The sequence below is a fragment of the Ranitomeya imitator genome, chromosome 2 (genome assembly GCF_032444005.1).
Source record: "Ranitomeya imitator isolate aRanImi1 chromosome 2, aRanImi1.pri, whole genome shotgun sequence".
NCBI classification, from domain to species: Eukaryota; Metazoa; Chordata; class Amphibia; order Anura; family Dendrobatidae; genus Ranitomeya; species Ranitomeya imitator.
Genome location: NC_091283.1, coordinates 790,703,643 through 790,722,044, shown reverse-complemented (window position 1 = coordinate 790,722,044; position 18,402 = coordinate 790,703,643). Strand labels below are relative to the sequence as shown.

Here is an 18,402-nt window from a genome sequence, read left to right as displayed (position 1 = left end):
CTGATTAGACCCATCTGAAAAAGACATTGTGTGCACATACCTTAAGGAAGCCATATTAATTTGTCCAAAGTAATGAAAAGTTATGGTTTCTACCAGAAGAAATGTTCATCGGGTGCAATTTAACAACATGAGATTTTTTTAACCAACAATGGCACACAGTCATTGTCTGAGTCAATGTCGGGAATGTTTGAATTTTTCATCCAGTAGTTAAACAAAATATCTTTCAACCGTAATTTATCTTTTCTCAGATAGTCTAACACCAGTTTGAACGATGCTAAGAGTGAAAATGATCTAAAATGTGAATGACTGCACCAGTGTAACGATCGTAATCAAGAAATAGAAGATAGTGTTCACATAAAATCAGTACACATCATCATGTGATAACTTTTATTTGTTTTGCTATTTATTCAGCTTTTACTAGTCAAGCTTTTTTTTGCTTTGTTACAGCAGTAGGTCAAACCATGCATCAAGTATATTGTTGGGCAGCCACATGGCTTTTTGTTGATAATACCCAATACATGTCCTAGTATATAAAGACTACTACTACTAATTCTATGTTCTTCACCTGTACCGTATTAACTTGGCACACCGTGGACTATGGTTTTGAAATTTCATTGACAAAATTATCTAGAATGGTTTGGATAATAGTTCATAAATCTAGATCTAATTCTTGCTAATGTATTTTGAGACACAACTGCTTATGATCGACTGGTGGAAGAAAACACCCATAGATCATCATTTGGTATATAGTTATACACGGTTCTATAAAGCAGCCAACTATGTTACAGCCTATTCATTTTAATCAAACAAATCATATTCTATGATAGATCTTCTTTATTTTCCTCCTCTTCATCTTCTGTTGATTGTGTCAGGCGTTCATCACCTTCCAACATTTTTTTGGTTTCGTCTTTCAATTTTTTTATAAAGTATTCCTCATCTATCTCTGGATAATTATTTGGGTTATTATAAACACCAGGAAAAGATATTGGATATGTCATCATTTCTTTGTCTCCCTTTACTACAAAAGAAAAACAATGTTATAAAAACTTGGTGTAGAAATAATATTAGATATGGGTCTTTATTTGTGATTTTTTTAAATGATTTTTACTTAGGGGTTACATGGTTCACAGGGTATAATAATGCAGAGTAGCCTAAAGCCATGCCCCCAGAGGATCCTGTGAGCCATGCCCCATTGGTAGAGACCATAAAAATTTTAATTAATTGAAAAGGCTCATAACTCTGGAATTGTACAGTGGATTTTAAGAAAAGCAAAAAACAAAATACTCAAGGGCACAGCCGGACTAAAATAAGAGCAAAAACTGGCCACTTGTGACTTTGTGACAGGTCTTCCTTAAAGTGTATCTATTTGTTAAAAGCTGAAAATCAGCTTTAGGCCATACTAAAGGTACCGTCACACTTAGCAACTTTACAACGAGAACGACAATGATCTGTGACATTGCAGCGTCCTGGATAGCGATCTCGTTGTGTTTGACACGCAGCAGCGATCAGGATCCCGCTGTGACATCGCTGGTCGGAGCTAGAAGTCCTGAACTTTATTTGGTCGTCAGGTCGGCGTGTATCGTCATGTTTGACATCAAAAGCAACGACGCCAGCAATGTTTTACATGGAGCTAACAACCAGCGAGAACGATAAGTGAGTCGCCGTTACGTCACAGGATCGCTCCTGCATCGTTCTGGAACTGCAGTGTTTGACGTCTCTACAGCGACCTAAACAGCGACGCACCAGCGATCGACTCGTTGTCTATATCGCTGCAGCGTCGCTGAGTGCAACGGTACCTTTAGGTACAATAACACTGCAGTTGTTGATTTAATTATTTAATTTGCCTACCAAGTAGCTCATGCCATATAATCATATTGTCGAGGGCAGCGCAGGCTTGAACTTAGGCTACGGTGTTAACTTGGCTGCTATACAAATTGTACGTTTTTTGTTTTTACTGGTCTTTTTGGACAATTTGAACAAGATTACGGGGGACAAAAATGGCACAAAATCATCATGTGTAAATCATGCTCAACGTGGGCAATATCTGGGGTGTAATAGGTATCAATGCAATTTGTAAACTTGACTAAACTGTCTTGACAGTAAATATAGAAGTGTAAAATCACACTCCACGTTAAGTCACATACACCCATTTATGCCCTTAGATGGTATTATTGAATGAAAAAGGCAATGCAATACTAGTGGCAACACAATACTGGTTGGTGTGGTCACAGACTAGGAAAGGAGAATAAAGGTACAACAAAGAAAAGTGAAACTTCCCACCCAACAACCCGAACATGCAGGAAAAAAGTTCTTCTAGGTAGGCTAGCTTCTATCAAACAAGAGATCAAAGTTAATATAGACAAATCTGGTCTAGATCATGACTGCTCATTCTTAGATAGGCTTAGTTAGTTAAGCTCACAGTGATATATTATTTAGAATGCTATAGGGAAACATTTTAAGATATTATGTAATATTTAGTCTTTTCACTAAAAAAATTACACAAAAAATGAACTTTCTTTCATTGAGTTGCAGTCAGTAGCGCAGTTATAAGAAATGAAAAAAATAGTATGGGCCAACTCGTTCCTGTGATAAAGCATTAAGTCCTGCAATGGCCTGAACTCCTTCTGCAAGCTGACAGCCAGAAACCTTTCGTACCTTGCAACAACGACACAGTTTGGTCACTAGCAGCAAGCCACTAGCCCTTAACAATGACCAGGTAAGTGAGGGCAACGGAGGGGACACATCAAACAGAGTTATGATACTGTGGCAATACTCCTAATGTATATTTCCAACAGGAGGCTCATATGTGGACAAATGAAAATGACTGCCACTTCAGGAGGATATCTGGTATGATATAAGTGCTCCTCTCTCTGGAATGAACTGGCCACATTGTTTTTTTACAAAAATATATAAAAATGAAACTTTTACATAAATATGGTGCCTTTATAACGGCGGTAGGAAAGGTTAATACTTACCAAAAAATACATCCAAGCAGATTGAGTCGTGGTCCATTGTTCTGCAAAACATGTAGGAGCGGCAGTTCTCTGTGGTGCACTTTCTCATTTCTTCAGTGACGTAGTTTAACAAGGGCTCACTCTTTTTAGCAAAGATTTCATCTTCATCAAATATATACCCATTTTTATAAACCAGAGGATTTTTTGTTATGTCCAGCACTTCAGCAAGGGATTCTATAGCATTGCCTGGAATGAAATGTTTAATTTTGACAGTTAAAGATTTATTGAAATAGTCAATGATTGTCAGATTACTAATGTCTGTGGAAATATGAAGCACAGCTTAGCAAAACTTTATACACTACATCATAAATCCTATACTGATTGGGCCTCATTAGCCAATACATTGTGATGCCGAGTCCTCACCAGTGAGCAAACATCACATGGCGGACCTTATATTGGCCCTGAAGATCCCTACAAATACCCCCATGCATCTCACTGAGTACAGTAGTAAAAACATAACACAATGCAGCACAGAATACCTCCCCAGCTGCACCAAACAAATATCATAGTGCAACACTGAATTTATCCCCAACAGTGCAAAATAAATGCCATAGCCACCAGTTCAAAATGGTTCCCAAAATACCATAATGCAGCACAAAGTAGCTTATCTAAAGCAACTAATACAGAAGCACTAAATCTCTCCCCATCAGCGACAAATAAATACCACTTTGTAACGCTAAAACCTTCCAAGAAGGCCCCCCAAAAAATCATAGTAGCAAAAGAAAACCTCCCAAGCATTGCCAAAAACTACAGAACAATAACTCACGGCAGTGTAAAAAAAAAAGAAAGGGGTCAATATCACACTGCTTGTGCCATAAATGTGGCATAAAACATTTTGAAAAGTCACAGCATTTTTGCATAACGTGTGCAAAAATGGAGCGACTTTTGGCATCCAAAATGGAGGAAGCTGTTTTTGGACATGGCTGTGCTTGCCCCTCAAATTCATGGAAAGTGGTGGAACAATCTACCTCCTAGCTGCACCACTGAGAAGCATTAAATACCTCCCAAGCAGCACTGAAAAATTGATACTACTCACCAAATAGTACCTCCCCAGCAGTGCAATATACAACACTGCAAACAAATATCTCCCCAGTAGCGCCAGAGACCACAGTGCAGCACTAAACACTTTGTCAGAAGGTGCACAATGAAGGATAAAACAGCTCCTAGCAGTGCCAAATAATAGTAAATAATACCAATTTAGCAGTGCCAAATAAATACAGTACAACAAAAACATAACATGCGTGTAGCGCCACATATCACAGTGCAGACATAATCATTTAATTGATTGGGCTTTTAAAAGTTTTATATGAATTTCACCAACCCAAATGATGGCCTTGTAGCAGCCCAGTTTGTTTTGGGATTAGGTACGGGCCCACCTAATAAATTTAGTTAGGCTACTTTTAGATAAAGCATATTTGTTACAGGAGTATATGACAATTTACAGCACAATTTATCAAATCCTTACCCACATTCAGATCCACAGCCTGCTGATTATGCTACAGACTTTTTGTAGAACTCATCATAAATCAGCAGCAAATCCGTGGCAAAATACAAACAAAGCAAATGCTCATTTTGCTGTGGATTTGTAGCACATTCCAGAGCAGAAAACATCTACTACACCTGAACCCACCCTAATATGTTTTTATTTAGAATTCTAGATCCATGTTTTACCCTCCCCCCCCAATAAAAATACTATTTAGATATTTATAATAATACATTTTTTACTTAAAAATCAACATTCATACTGTTCAGGACCAATGAACACACGGCAAAACGGCAAATTTGCTATGTAAGTAGGGCATTTTAGCCACAAATTTGCAGGAAAATTTGCAATTCTTACATGCGAGTTTTGCAAAAAATTTGGTTATAGACATCACGTTATATAATGACTGATGAATTTCGCAAAAAGAATTCACATTAGAGGGATTTAAAAATCTGTATTGTATGAAAATTTACAGGTGGAAAATATCTGCAATGTTTTCACTGTCCCCTATTTTTTTGTAACTGTATTAGGTAGCAAAATGTTCCACCGAAAACTCTGTGTGTCAAATCCACGACTAATAAAGAATACGTGAATGTAGCATCATTACGATAAGACGCCATTACAGCATTCTAGCGGTATTCTATTCTATCGCTTTGGTCAAGTACCACTTGCTTTTTAATTTGGGAGAATTCAAGAAAGATATTTGGTTATTTCCTTCTTTAGTCTTATTTCATAGATTTTTACATAAGGGGTTTTCAGTCCCAAATTGTATATAATCTAGACGATTTTCTATTTGGTAGATGAGGACAAGCCACAGCTTTTGTATCTGGATTTATTACACCGGGATTATGGAAGAGCAAAATATTTTACCATCGGTTATAAAAGATGACACTTACCGAACGTTATCTGCAAGCAAACAATGTTGTAGCCCACTTTGGTGCAGTATGTGCAGTATTGGCAATCTTCGGTGGTGCACTTCTCCATAAGCAGCATACTGTACATTAACAGTGAATGCAGGTTTTCAGCAAAGATTAAATTCTTATTATATTGGTATCTGTCCAAAACTGCTGGACGGGATTCCAAAGTTTCAAGATCTTGTAAATCTTTCTTAAAGTGCGTTGAATTGGCTGGAATAAGAAATGTTTTACAATAATGCGTCATTAAAAACAGGTTGATGATTACACACTTCTGTAGCTAGTGGCAGACATACTAAAAAGCAGATGGGCAATAAGAGAAACTACTTTCTTCTTCAAACGATTTTGTCACCATTACGACACCTTTAATAAAACGCTTCCATGATCATCGAAATTCAGCCTGACCGGTGCCCTGAGTCATGTACAAAATGGAGTTCAAGGTATATGTTAAAGCTACATTTCCATTGACTTGAGACTGCATAATGTCCCTCTTGACCAAATACAAGTGCAAAAGTGTAGAATTCACCCTCAAAAATGCACAGATCTTCAGATACGAGTGTGGGCCAGGGTTCCAGCAACTCCACCTTCGGCACAGTCAATGCATAGACAGAGAAGGGGGGCCGGCTTAGTTATTGAAATGAGCCAGTCTGCCAGCCCCCTTCACACACAGCTACAAATTGTACAAATTATTTAAATAAATCTATTCAACCTGATGAGACTGATGTACTTATTTTGAAAATACATGTCAAAATGGTGGGAAAATCCTGAAATTAAAATGATTGTGCAATCTTTCATTTTAATAGTAGGCAAGACAACTTAAAAAAAAAATATTATGCAGCCAATCTGACATATCTTAAAGTAAGAACACCAGCTTCATTAGGTTTAAGAAGTGCAAATAATGTATGTAGTTTGCATTGGGAAATCTAGTAACAGATCCACTTGATAATAGAAGTACACATATAAATTCTATATATTTTCTTTTTATTAGGATCACATCTAAGCTTTTTTAAAGGGACAATTAATTTACTGGGAGCTTGAGTAGAAGGAACAAAAACACAATGATCACAATACAAGAGGTGGTTTAAAGTTTGTGAACCTTTCTGAATTATTTCTTCACAAACTTGATCTACAGCTACATAAGATTTTTTACACAAGTCCTAAAAGTATATTAGACTATATTTGTAAATTGAGGAAAGTGACCCAATATCACACACTTGTGAGAGGCAAAAGTATGTGAACCTTTAAAAATAGTCGAAAATGTGAAGGTAAAATTAGAGTCTGGTGTTTTCAGTCAATGGGGTGACAATTGGGTCTGAGTGAGTGACCCGTTTTATTCTAAAGGTACCTTCACACTCAGCAACTTTCCAACGAGAACAACAGCGATCCGTGACGTTGCAGCGTCATGGATGGTGATCTCGTTGTGTTTGACACGCAGCAGCGATCTGGATCCCGCTGTGACATCGCTGGTCGTAGCTAGAAGTCCAGAACTTTATTTGGTCGTCAGGTCGGCGTGTATCGTCATGTTTGACAGCAAAAGCAACGATGCCTGCAATGTTTTTACATGGAGCGAACAACCAGCGAGAACGATAAGTACGTCACTGGATCGCTCCTGGTGTTGCCGTGTTTGACGTCTCTACAGCGACCTAAACAGCGACGCTGCAGCGATCGGCTTGTGGTCTATATCGCTGCAGGGTCGCTGAGTGTGACGGTACCTTTAGAAGAGGTGTCTATCAAAGTCTGATCTTCACATCATGTTTGTGGAAGGATCTCAAGGCAAGAACAAAGGAGACTTCTGAGGACCTCAGAGGAGTTTTTGATTAGTGTGAGGCTCGAAAAGGATACGATAACCATCTGTAAAGAGTTTGGACTCCATCAATCCACAGTCAAATGGGCTGTATACAAATAGTGGAAATTCAGGGAGTGGTCGACCAACAAAACAAACTTCAAGATGTATAATAGGTCCAAGAGGGCCTCTGCCTCTACATTATTCTGGTATCACACTAGGCAGCAAAAATCTGCTGACGGATTCAAATGTTACTTTCCGGTATCTGCCTGATTTCTCTTCTCAAAACTTGGCAAGTATGGATTACAAGATGACAATTGCGTAGGGTAAAATAGACAGTAATCGATTCAAATATAACAAATATCCCAAAAGGACCCCAGAGACCCACTAATGACCCTGCCTTTCTGAAGCCTATTTAAAATTGACATTTTATCTATAATATGGAGAAATATTAAGTCTATCAAGAGAAATATGTGATACTTACTCAACCTTATATCAATACATATATCGTCGAAGGCCAATTTGGTACAATACGTGAAGTAGCGGCACTCTCTTGTATTGCAATATTTCATAATTTCTGCGCTGTATTTTATTACTGGATCAGCAAAACGAGCAAAGATTTCATCACCATCAAATACGCTTCCAGCCTTGTATACTACTTCATCTTCCAGTTCCGTTGGCTCTTCATCTGTTGAGGTGTCTGGAATTGAAAATTCTGTATTTTGTTACAATTACAATAAGATCTCATGAAAAAAGTACTATTCTTATAATATTATTAGTAATATTAAGCAGGAGCTTTTGCTATAGTATTTGTGGTTGGGACATGGGCACAGAAATGAGTCCATATTAAAGGGAATCTGCGAGTAGGATATCCCACACCAACTGGGTATATGCGCATGCAGGGTCTCCATCAGGGCATTACTGCCCTTACTGGCATATGGGGTCCGATGAGCACAGGGGTCCTGCAGCGGGCCCCCTCTGTTCTGCTCACTGGGCCCAAGAGGTAGGATCCTGACGCTTCAGGAACTGATTGCGCATACTCCAACGCACGATCAGTTAAAATTTGTTGCCGTGCAGGAGATTCCTCCCGCACTGCAACAGTTAACAGCTGCCAGCCAATCACAGGCCGGCAGCTAACGTCAGGGTGCACGTCGCCAACGTATGATGTCACTGTCATACGCCGGAACGATGCTGCACGCCTTTTCTGAATCAAAGAGGAGGCCACCGCTGGAGCTCAGCCAGGTAAGGAAAAACTTTTTTTTTGTAAAGCCGCAGTATGGGGCATATTATACCTGTATAGGGGTGCATTATACTGCACTATACTCCTATGGGGCTGCACTATACTCCTATGGGGCTGCATTATACTGCTATATATGACTATGGGGTACATTATACTATTACGGATGACTATGAAGGCAGTATGGAGAGACATGAGGCAGAATGGGAGGACACGTGGGGTACAGAATGGGAGGACATGTGGGGTCCAGAATGTGGGATATTTTTACTGTAAGAGCTAATTAAAGGATATTATTTTTGAGGATACTGTTTTCAGTGTGGGGGAGGAGAGGTCCCATTACTGTGCAGGGCAACATGGTTGCTTTTTTTCTTCATCTAGCGAAGTATAGAGGTTGGGGAAAATTTGGGAGATGTGCTCTAGATAACTGTTATTTTCTGCAGAGACGAGTCCTGGCTGGAAGAAATGAAGGCGGTGTACGCTGGATGAAGATCAAAAGCAAAGATGAAGAACTTCAACCAGAGACGTCACCGGTGAGTCAGTGTGTTACCTGTACACTGACACTATACACTGTGTACAGAGCTCCTGTGTATAATGTCACTGGCGATCACTGTAGTATCTGTACACTGACACTATATACAGAACTCCTGTATATAATGTCACCGGTGATCACTGTATATTACCTGTACACGGACACTATACAAAGTACAGATCTCCTGTGTATAATGCCACTTATGGTGATAATAGTATTGCGTTTTTTTTAATTAATGATCATCAGTATTGTATTATTTGGTCACAGTGATGGTAATATGTGGTCTGGTCATGGCGTGGTGGTATTTGTTCCTTGTATATGCTATTATTTTGTCACTATCTGGTGGTAATATGTGATCTGGTCATGTTGTGGCAGTATTTGTTCCTTGTATGTAGTATTATTTGGTCACTATGTGATGGTAATATGTTTTCTGGTCATGGTATGGTGGTTTTTGCTCTTTGTATGTGCTATTATTTGATCACTATGTGGTGGTAATATGTGACCTCATTATGGCGTGGCAGTTTTTGTTCCTTGTATGTGGTATTATTCGGTCACTATGTGGTGGTAACACCTAGTCTGGTCATGGTGTGGCAGTTTTTGCTCTTTGTATGTGCAATTATTTGATCATTATAGGGTGGTAATATATGGTCTGGTCACAGTGCGGCGGTATTTGTTCCTTGTTTGTGATATTATTAGTCATTTTAAAAATTGAAAAATAAATAAAAATATACCAAAATTGAATTGGATATTTTAACAAATGCTTAATAAGTTACAGTAGCATACAGCCCAGCCAAAAGAGTCTACATTGTCGTGATGTCGGATTAAAAAAATCTTTTGACCAAAACAAAAGCTGCTGGCTATGTATGTTGTGATGGGAACTGTAAATGTGTGACTGGTGAGGATGTGGTGCAGAAGTGAAGTTTTTCCAAGACAGGGCGGTGGGACTGTGGACGGTTCGAGAGGTGGGGCTGGAGCCTGGGCGGAGTCTCAAGGAGGCCCAGAAAATGTTGCCAAGATGGGGTCCTGAAATTCCTAGCGGAAGCTCTGTGCGCATGTAGTACTTTCAAGACAAGTCCAGCAAGAACTTTTACTTGGCCAGTCCTTTCCTCCGCTACTGAGAAATCAGCATTTGAATTGAGATACTGTAGAAGAAGGGAAATGCCCCAAAATGTATATCTCTATATAGAGATGTATTTAGTGCATGTTTTATGTATATACATTTATATATACATGTATGCCACATGGAGCAAAGCCCCCCTTCCAGCCTGCTGTAAAACAAAGCTGCCATGAGCTGAAAAAACAAGTTTCATTTAGGACTGAGGGGATGTATCTTAGTGGACAAATAGACCGCGACCTCATCCCCCACACCTAGGGCTGGACACAACTCTTATAGTTGGTCACATATAAAGGTACCTTCACACTAAACGATATCGCTAGCAATCCGTGACGTTGCAGCGTCCTGGCTAGCGATATCGTTTAGTTTGACACGCAGCAGTGATCAGAATCCTGCTGTGATGTCATTGGTCGGGGCTAGAGGGCCAGACCTTTCTTTGGTCGCTGGCTCTCCCGCTGACATCGCTGAATCGGCGTGTGTGACACCGATTCAGCGATGTCTTCGCTGGTAACCAGGGTAAACATCGGGTTACTAAGAGCAGGGCCGCGCTTAGTAACCCGATGTTTACCCTGGTTACCATCCTAAAAGTAAAAAAAACAAATGCTACATACTTACCTACCGCTGTCTGTCCTCCGGCGCTGTGCTTTCCTGCACTCACTGTGAGCACAGCGGCCGGAAAGCAGAGCGGTGACGTCACCACTCTGCTTTCCTGCTGCCCGGCGCTCACAGCCAGAGCAGAGAAGCAGATCTTACAGATGCAAATGACTATGGTAGATTTGAATCCTCTGTCACTCCAGCTCTTATCTCCACCCAGTGCAGCCTCCTCCTGATGGACTGAAGGCTCTTTGACTGAAGTTACATAGTAAAGAGTATGTCAGTCAAAGTAGTAGGAGGCAACGCTAGGCAGATAATAGAGATGGAGTGACAGAGGCTTCAGATCTAGTAATTTGAATGTCAATTCAAACGTTGATTTCTAAGTAACGAAGGAACAGACTAGCCATGTAAATGTATTGTTGGACTTGTCTTTACAAGAGCTACATCTATAATATAACGCTGGGAGCATCACTCTGTCCGAAGCCTTTATAGACTGTGCAAGCGCAAGCGCCGGCGCAGTCTGGCCCCCACAGAGTGACGCTCCCAGGAGATCGCGGTATGCGTAAGCACTGAACGCACACCGCGATCTCCACCGGAGAGTCAGGGACCGCCAGTAGGGTAAGTATATTCACCTGTCTGTCCCGTTCCAGCTCTGCGTGCGGCTCCGTCTCCCGGGTCCTCTGCTGTGACGTTCACAGTTCAGAGGGCGCGATGACGCGCTTAATGCGCGCCGGCACCGCCCTCTGACTGACCAGTCACAGCCAGAGGAGCCGGAAGATGGCGGCGCGCAGCGGTGGAACGGGACAGACAGGTGAGTATAGCAAGTGCTGGGGGCCTGAGCTAGCGGTGACTCCGGCACCTGACCCCCATAGCGCGCCGGTGTCCCCACCTGCTCAGGCTCCCCAGGACTCGGCGCCCAGCGACCATAGGTGAGTATGGTATTTTTTTTTATATATATGGCAGCAGCATACGGGGCATATACAATGGAGCATCTTATGGGGGGCATATAATACAATGGAGCATCTTATGGGGGGCATATAATACAATGGAGCATCTTATGGGGCCATTAACCATAATGGAGCAGTGTACGGGGGCATATATTATGGAGCATCTTATGGGGGCCATAAACCTTTATGGAGCAGTGTACGGGGCATACACACTGGAGCGTCTTATGGGGGCCATAAACCTTTATGGAGCAGTGTACGGGGGCATACACACTGTAGCGTCTTATGGGGGCCAAAAACCTTTATGGAGCAGTGTACGGAGGCATATACTATGGAGCATCTTATGGGGCCATAAACCTTTATGGAGCAGTGTACGGGGGGGCATACACTATGGAGCATCTTATGGGGGCCATAAACCATAATTTAGCAGTGTACGGGGGCATATACTATGGAGAATTTTATGGGGGCCATCAACCATAATGGAGCAGCGTATGGGGCATATGGATGGGAGAAGCAAATTAAAGAATAGTGGCGCAGGATGGGAGCAGCACATGACAGAACGGGGGCACAGGATGGGAGCAGCACATGACAGAATAGGGCAGCACATGACAGAACGGGGGTGCAGGATGGAAGCAGCACATGACAGAACGGGCGCAGGATGGGAGCAGCACATGACAGAACAGGGGCGCAGGATGGGAGCAGCACATGACAGAACGGGGGCACAGGATGGGAGCAGCACATGACAGGATGGGGGCGCAGGATGGGAGCTGCAAATGACAGAATGGAGGCGCAGGATGGGTGCAGAACATGTCAGAATGGAGGCGCAAGATGGGTGCAGCACATGTCAGAATGGGGGCACAGGATGGGTGAGAGCAGCACATGTCACAATGGGGGCGCAGGATGCGTGCAACAAATGGCAGGATGGGGGCGCAGGATGGGTGCAGTACATGACAGGATGGGGACGCAGGATGGAGAAGCTCATGACAGGATGGGGACGCAGGATGGAGCAGCACATACCAGGATGGAGACCATATACCAATATAGATGCTCGCCACCCGGGCGTAGAACGGGTTCAATAGATAGTGTACATATAAATATATTAGGGGTTGAAATCCTGCTGATAGATTCCCTTTAAGCTCATGTGGAATTGTCCTGAGAGTGCATCATGTAATCTGAACCGCTATTAGAATTATATATTTCTGCATGATCAGTGCTTAGAACTGCACATAAATTCAAGGCATTGTAGTACAGTACAGAAATACTACATACAGTACTGTATATACATTATTTGTAGATGAGAATTAGTACATCCACATTTCTTGAAAATTACTATTCATTTGTTCCATTTCCATAAAAAAGGCATATTAAAACTTGCATTCACATAATATGACACGTTTCTGAACTGCTGCACTGAAAATCAGCAAATATAATGTGAATGCATCTAATTATAATACATTTGCCATATGTTTCCAATGTTGTTACATCACATCATGATAATGTGTGCAAAACTGTAAAGCACTATGGAATATGTTAGCGCTATATAAAAATAAAGATTATTATTATTATTACATCACACTTAAAGGGAACCATGAAAATGCAGTCCAATCTGCAGACATCATGCTATACAGTATGGAGAGTGGCGTAGATAGTTTTGTGAAAAAAAGATTCAGTATAACCCATGTTTTATTCATTCCTCTGCTCTTCCTGGCATTTTTAGTCCAGTGGGTGTTTCTATCAGTGACTGACCGTTTTCATTGGATAAGTGTGCATATAGAGACAGCTGTCAGTCACTGATAGCATCGTCCACTGTGTAGGGAGGTCGACCGGACAGTGGGTACCTGCATGCCTGGTCCGGAACTAAAAAGGCTGCATCCTCTGTTCCCAGGGGGAGGCCGGCTTCACACTCAGCGTATGAAAATACGGTCCGTATATTACGGCCGTAATACGCTGAAATGTCCCGAAAATAGTGGTCCGTAGCTCATCCGTAGGCAGGGTGTGTCAGCGTTTTTTGCGCATGGCATCCTCCGTATGTAATCCGTATGGCATCCGTACTGGGAGCCTGGGAGCTTTCTAGGTAAGTTCCCACGATCTATGAACATCCAGCAGAGGGCGCCTCACCGCAAATGAAGCTAAATATAGCTCATTGATCTATATTTAGACTCATTCCCCGGGGTTTTGCAGCGAGGAGTAGCATTGCATTAGCAAAGCTCCTTGCTGCAAAATGTTTTAACCCCTTCAGAAGGATTTACATCGTTGGACGTTACAGATCTGCGGAGGGTAAGTATATTGTTGGTTTATTATGTTTTTTCTTTCACAGAACGAGGGTCTTCAGTGACTGGATTGGGCGTAGAATAAAATACTCCAACAACCATTGTTTTTATTTCATTAAAATAATTTTAAATAATGTGTTTGTGTTTTATTTAACCCTTTCATTCAATTGGATTAATAATGGATAGGTGTCATAATTGACGCCTCTCCATTATTAATTAGGCTTAATGTCACTTTACAATAGCAAGGTGGCATTAACCCTTCATTACCCCATATCCCACCGCTACACGGGAATGGGAAGAGAGTGGCCAAGTGCCAGAATAGGCGCATCTTACAGATGTGCCTTTTCAGGGGTGGCTGGGGGCAGATATTTTTAGCCAGGGGGGGCCAATAACCATGGACCCTCTCCAGGCTATTAATATCTGCCCTCAGTCACTGGCTTTACTACTCTGGCGGAGAAAATTGCGCGGGAGCCCACGCCAATTTTTTCCGCCATTTAACCCTTTATTTTAAGAGCTAGAATGGCCAAATTTTGCAGATACACTCTACTGACATTAGTAGTGTGGAATCTGCAAAAAAAATGGAGAGAAGACATGGTTTACTGTATGTAAACCATGTCTCAAATCATGTCGGGTTTTAGGAAGGAGAAAGAAAAAGCCGGTAATTGAATTACCGGCTTTCAAGCTGTATAGCGCTGGAATAAATATTAATATATATACATATATGTGTCTCACTGACATATATATATATACCTATTCTATGTGTACACATTTATTCTACCTATTCTACTGTAAGCTGTCAGTGTGCTTTTACTGTACACCGCACTGAATTGCCGGCTTTTCTCTCTAACAGCGCTGCGTATTTCTCGCAAGTCACACTGCTTGTCCGTGTGTAATCCGTATTTTTCACGCTTCCATAGACTTTCATTGGCGTATTTCTTGCACAGTACGGTGACAAACGCAGCATGCTGCGATTTTGTACGGCCGTAGAAAGCCGTATAATACTGATCAGTAAAATACGGCAGATAGGAGCAGGGGCATAGAGAATAATTGTGCCGTATTTTTTGCGAGTTTTACGGACGTAGTTTCTGCGCTCTTACGTCCGTAAAACTTGCAAGTGTGAAGCCGGCCGGAAGCTTGGAGGGAGCGGATCTTCCCCTGCTGCCGAAGGGAAACCACAGAGAGCCGGACCTTCCTCCTAACGAAGGAGGGTGGGGAGAGCCTAAAAAGGGCACGCAGCGTCAGAGGCATAAGAGGAGAAAGCGCGTAAAGCAGGAGAGTCTGGCACCACCGCAGAGCAGTGCGGAGGGCAGCACACACAGCAGCATGTAGAGCGGTGAGCAGCGTGCTCTGCTTCCCCCACCGGAGAGTGGCGAGGCTGTGATGAGCCATACAGAGCAGAGCTGTGCAGAACAGAGCCATACGGAGCAGAGCTGTACAGAGCAGAGCCGTGCAGAACAGAGCTGTACAGAGCAGAGCCATGCACACAGAGCAGAGCTGAGCTGGGTGTTTCAGCAGCCACAGAGAGGAGTGCTCCAGTCAGGAGCACCAGCACCATGCAGACCAGCGTCGCCCGCCAACAGCGGGGACCAGGGAGAGCGGGACGTGCAGTGTGTGTCTAGTGACTGCCAGAGAACCGGATGTCGTACACTACGTGACCGTGAGTATTGCACACGCGCTGCCCAAGCGGGAGCACATATGAGACTGACATTTGCTCTCTGACGTTGGCAGTAAGTAGTTGCCCTGACACTTGTGACCCGACCAGTGGAGAATAGTCGTGGAGCCACGTTGGGCTCAGACAGTACGGTGACCCACGCTCCTCCGGCCACATCAGTATATGGACTACGGGCAGCGGAAGGTGCCGGAGACTGACCGCTGTCACCAGAAGACGGGTTTTGTTGCACATAGGACCCACCTGGAAAAGATACCGCACCACCTGTTTTCGGTGTTATTGGGTTCACAACAGGAGCTGCAGTTTAAGTACTTCTTGACTCACGAGTTTACGAACTGCTGTTGTCTTTGTTCTCCACTTCTCCATATCCTCCGCCTTTCTTTTTCTGTTCAATCCCTTATTTAACCCTTTACCTCCCTGCGTGGAGTATTCCCTTGTTAATTACTCTGCTTACCCTTGCTCTGCCTCCCCGTCCGTCACTGCATCTCGCGTTCCTGCTAGAACCTTACACGCTGGACTCCTCTACCCCCTGCTATAGAACATGAGGCTTGTAGTTTGGACTGCATTTTTATGGTGACAGGTTCCCTTTAATAAATTAAAGATCAATCATTTTATAAAGTTCATGCCATTAGGTAATCTGGTCTTCAACTTCATAATCCAATAAGCTTCGCTTAGTTACACTTGTCTTGGCCAGTTGCCACCTCCTAATATGCAGTTAACCCTTTAAATCCCATAAAAGCCATTAAAATATCATTATTTACATTGTGCATTTCTAAAACACAACAAAGAACTAGAGTAGTATAGGGACTTGTAAGACAATGAGGACCGCTGACGTGGGTTGTGTGGGTTGCAAGTTTGTGTATTTGGGCCAAAATGTTATCCAATGCCTCATGCATAATATTTATATTTTACTGCACTTTTTTTTTCATTTCCATGCAGGATGCAGCCAAGACCATAAATTTTGACCTCGTAAACTAGGGTACATGTCCCTGTGGGATGCACTTATATAGCACTTTGCAGCCCACCTGACCTAATGATATGGGCATCATTAATAGACTGCAACCCACACAGTACATCTGTCAGCTTAATACAAGACTTTTCAGCATGCAATTCTAATACTAAGCGACCACCCCTAATACTTTGCACCTGTGTTTTGCAACGCCTTTATTAAGGGGGCTACCGTATCATGTAATCATGTACTGTAAGTGCATTAGTTTTGTGACCTGTGTTGGCAAATACGGCTGCCTTTTTTTCTATGTTTCTAGCACTGTACATTTGTACAAAATATATAATTACTGTTGAGTAAGATGCATTTTAATTATAAGATTAAAATATCTAAGAAATATGCTTTACTTTTTTTAAAAATAATTTTCCTTCTAAAAGGTTTATTTCAACAGCTGCGCCCAAAAGAGTGAAAATGACAGATAGGATTTAGGTTTTGAGGGGTATAAAAATAGAAAACAATTACCACTGTACCGCCTTCTTTAGAAGTTTAAGGCTTTGATTTGATTTGTTATTTCTATTTGCTGTCATTCTGTATATGTGAGAGCTTTTATCTTACAAAGTGTACTGCTTGTTTCCATGGAGCTCGGCCAATCAGACCCTAGCGAGTCAATGCTGTAGTCATATTGCAGAAGACAGGTTAACTTCTAACTTCACAGTCACCTCTCTCCAGCCCATTGATTTTGATACAGTAGTTATCATTAGCCTACAACATACAGCTGGTCCCAGAGCAGGTCTTCTAATTATGGCTCTCACTTTCCCAAGATGTGCGCTTTTTCAAATGCCCTGTTATCTACGTGTGCAAATAAAGAGATAGCTAAACGTGTTACATCAGAACTTGTGCTGAGCTTTATAGTTCTACTAATGCTACAGCTTTGCTACTCACCAAAACTGCCAATTGAGGAGCAGTGTTCGTCCTGCCAGCAACCAGAATATAAGGAGGCTGCATAGATCTGAGCTAGTCAGGAGACGACTTCAGAATATCCCTTTAAATTCTAACATTTGCACTTATTAGACCCTTCCTAGTGTTATTACTTTTGTCTCCCAATTAAGGCTTTGATCAAATTTACTTGTGCAGGTTTTGAGACAAAAAGAGAAGCCACAAAATTGTTGTTTGTAAATTCTTCCAAACCTGGGTGAATGTAGGTGTGGGTATCAGAGTTTTACTTTAAATTGCATGTACTGCAATTTGGCACGCACTTAATAGAATTGTCTACTTTTGTTGGGGACACTTAAAGGGGTTGTCCTGTCCAAATTGATAAGTCTGCAGTCACTCTGTCTGACTGCAGATTTTTAAATCCCCCTCCTCCCCCGCTGCACACACAATTTGTATTTTAAAAAAATTTGTGCAACGACTTTCCAGTGTTGATACTGGATGGTACGTTGGTTTACCAGCTTGCTGAAAACCTCAACTATTCCACCAAATGTTAAATACTCATGTAAAGCAAGTTATACAGAGAGCTCTCATGTCTTACCTGCCAAAGAGATATGTATCAATGCCAGACCAAGGAGAAAAGTCACACGTCCAGCCCTCATACTGCCAGGTAACAAGGCCAGCCGATAATGCTCCACCAGCCTGATGTCTTATATACAATTCTAAACTGGCTCAGCTTCAACTCAAATTAACAAGTACAACACTCCCTCTCACAATGACTCTATAACTTCAGATTAACACATTAAGGACGCAGCCAATTTTTGTCACAATTTTTTGCACTTTCATTTTTTTATACCATTTTATTCTTCCATAGACATATCCATTATAGCGTTTGTTTTTTGAGAGACGAGTTGTTGTTCTTCAAGTTGCCACTTTACTATATGATGTATGGAAAAAAATGGGGAAATATGATAA

At 41.9% G+C, this 18,402-nt stretch overlaps 1 protein-coding gene across 2 annotated transcripts; it reads right to left on the bottom strand.

Moving 5' to 3' along the window:
* Positions 1-373: 373 nt before the first annotated feature.
* Positions 374-18,109, bottom strand: LOC138665796 (uncharacterized). 2 transcript variants are annotated; one of them, XM_069753638.1, is made up of 5 exons: positions 18,029-18,109; positions 7,679-7,909; positions 5,394-5,624; positions 2,976-3,200; positions 374-1,018 (listed from the first exon to the last, which is right to left on the bottom strand). In XM_069753638.1, the coding sequence occupies exons 1-5, from the start codon at positions 18,087-18,089 to the stop codon at positions 819-821; spliced, it is 948 nt and encodes a 315-aa protein (XP_069609739.1). In that variant the 5' UTR covers positions 18,090-18,109; the 3' UTR covers positions 374-818. The 2 variants fall into 2 exon arrangements, with proteins under 2 accessions (XP_069609739.1, XP_069609740.1); XM_069753639.1 differs by having other exon boundaries at positions 7,679-7,894.
* Positions 18,110-18,402: the final 293 nt, after the last annotated feature.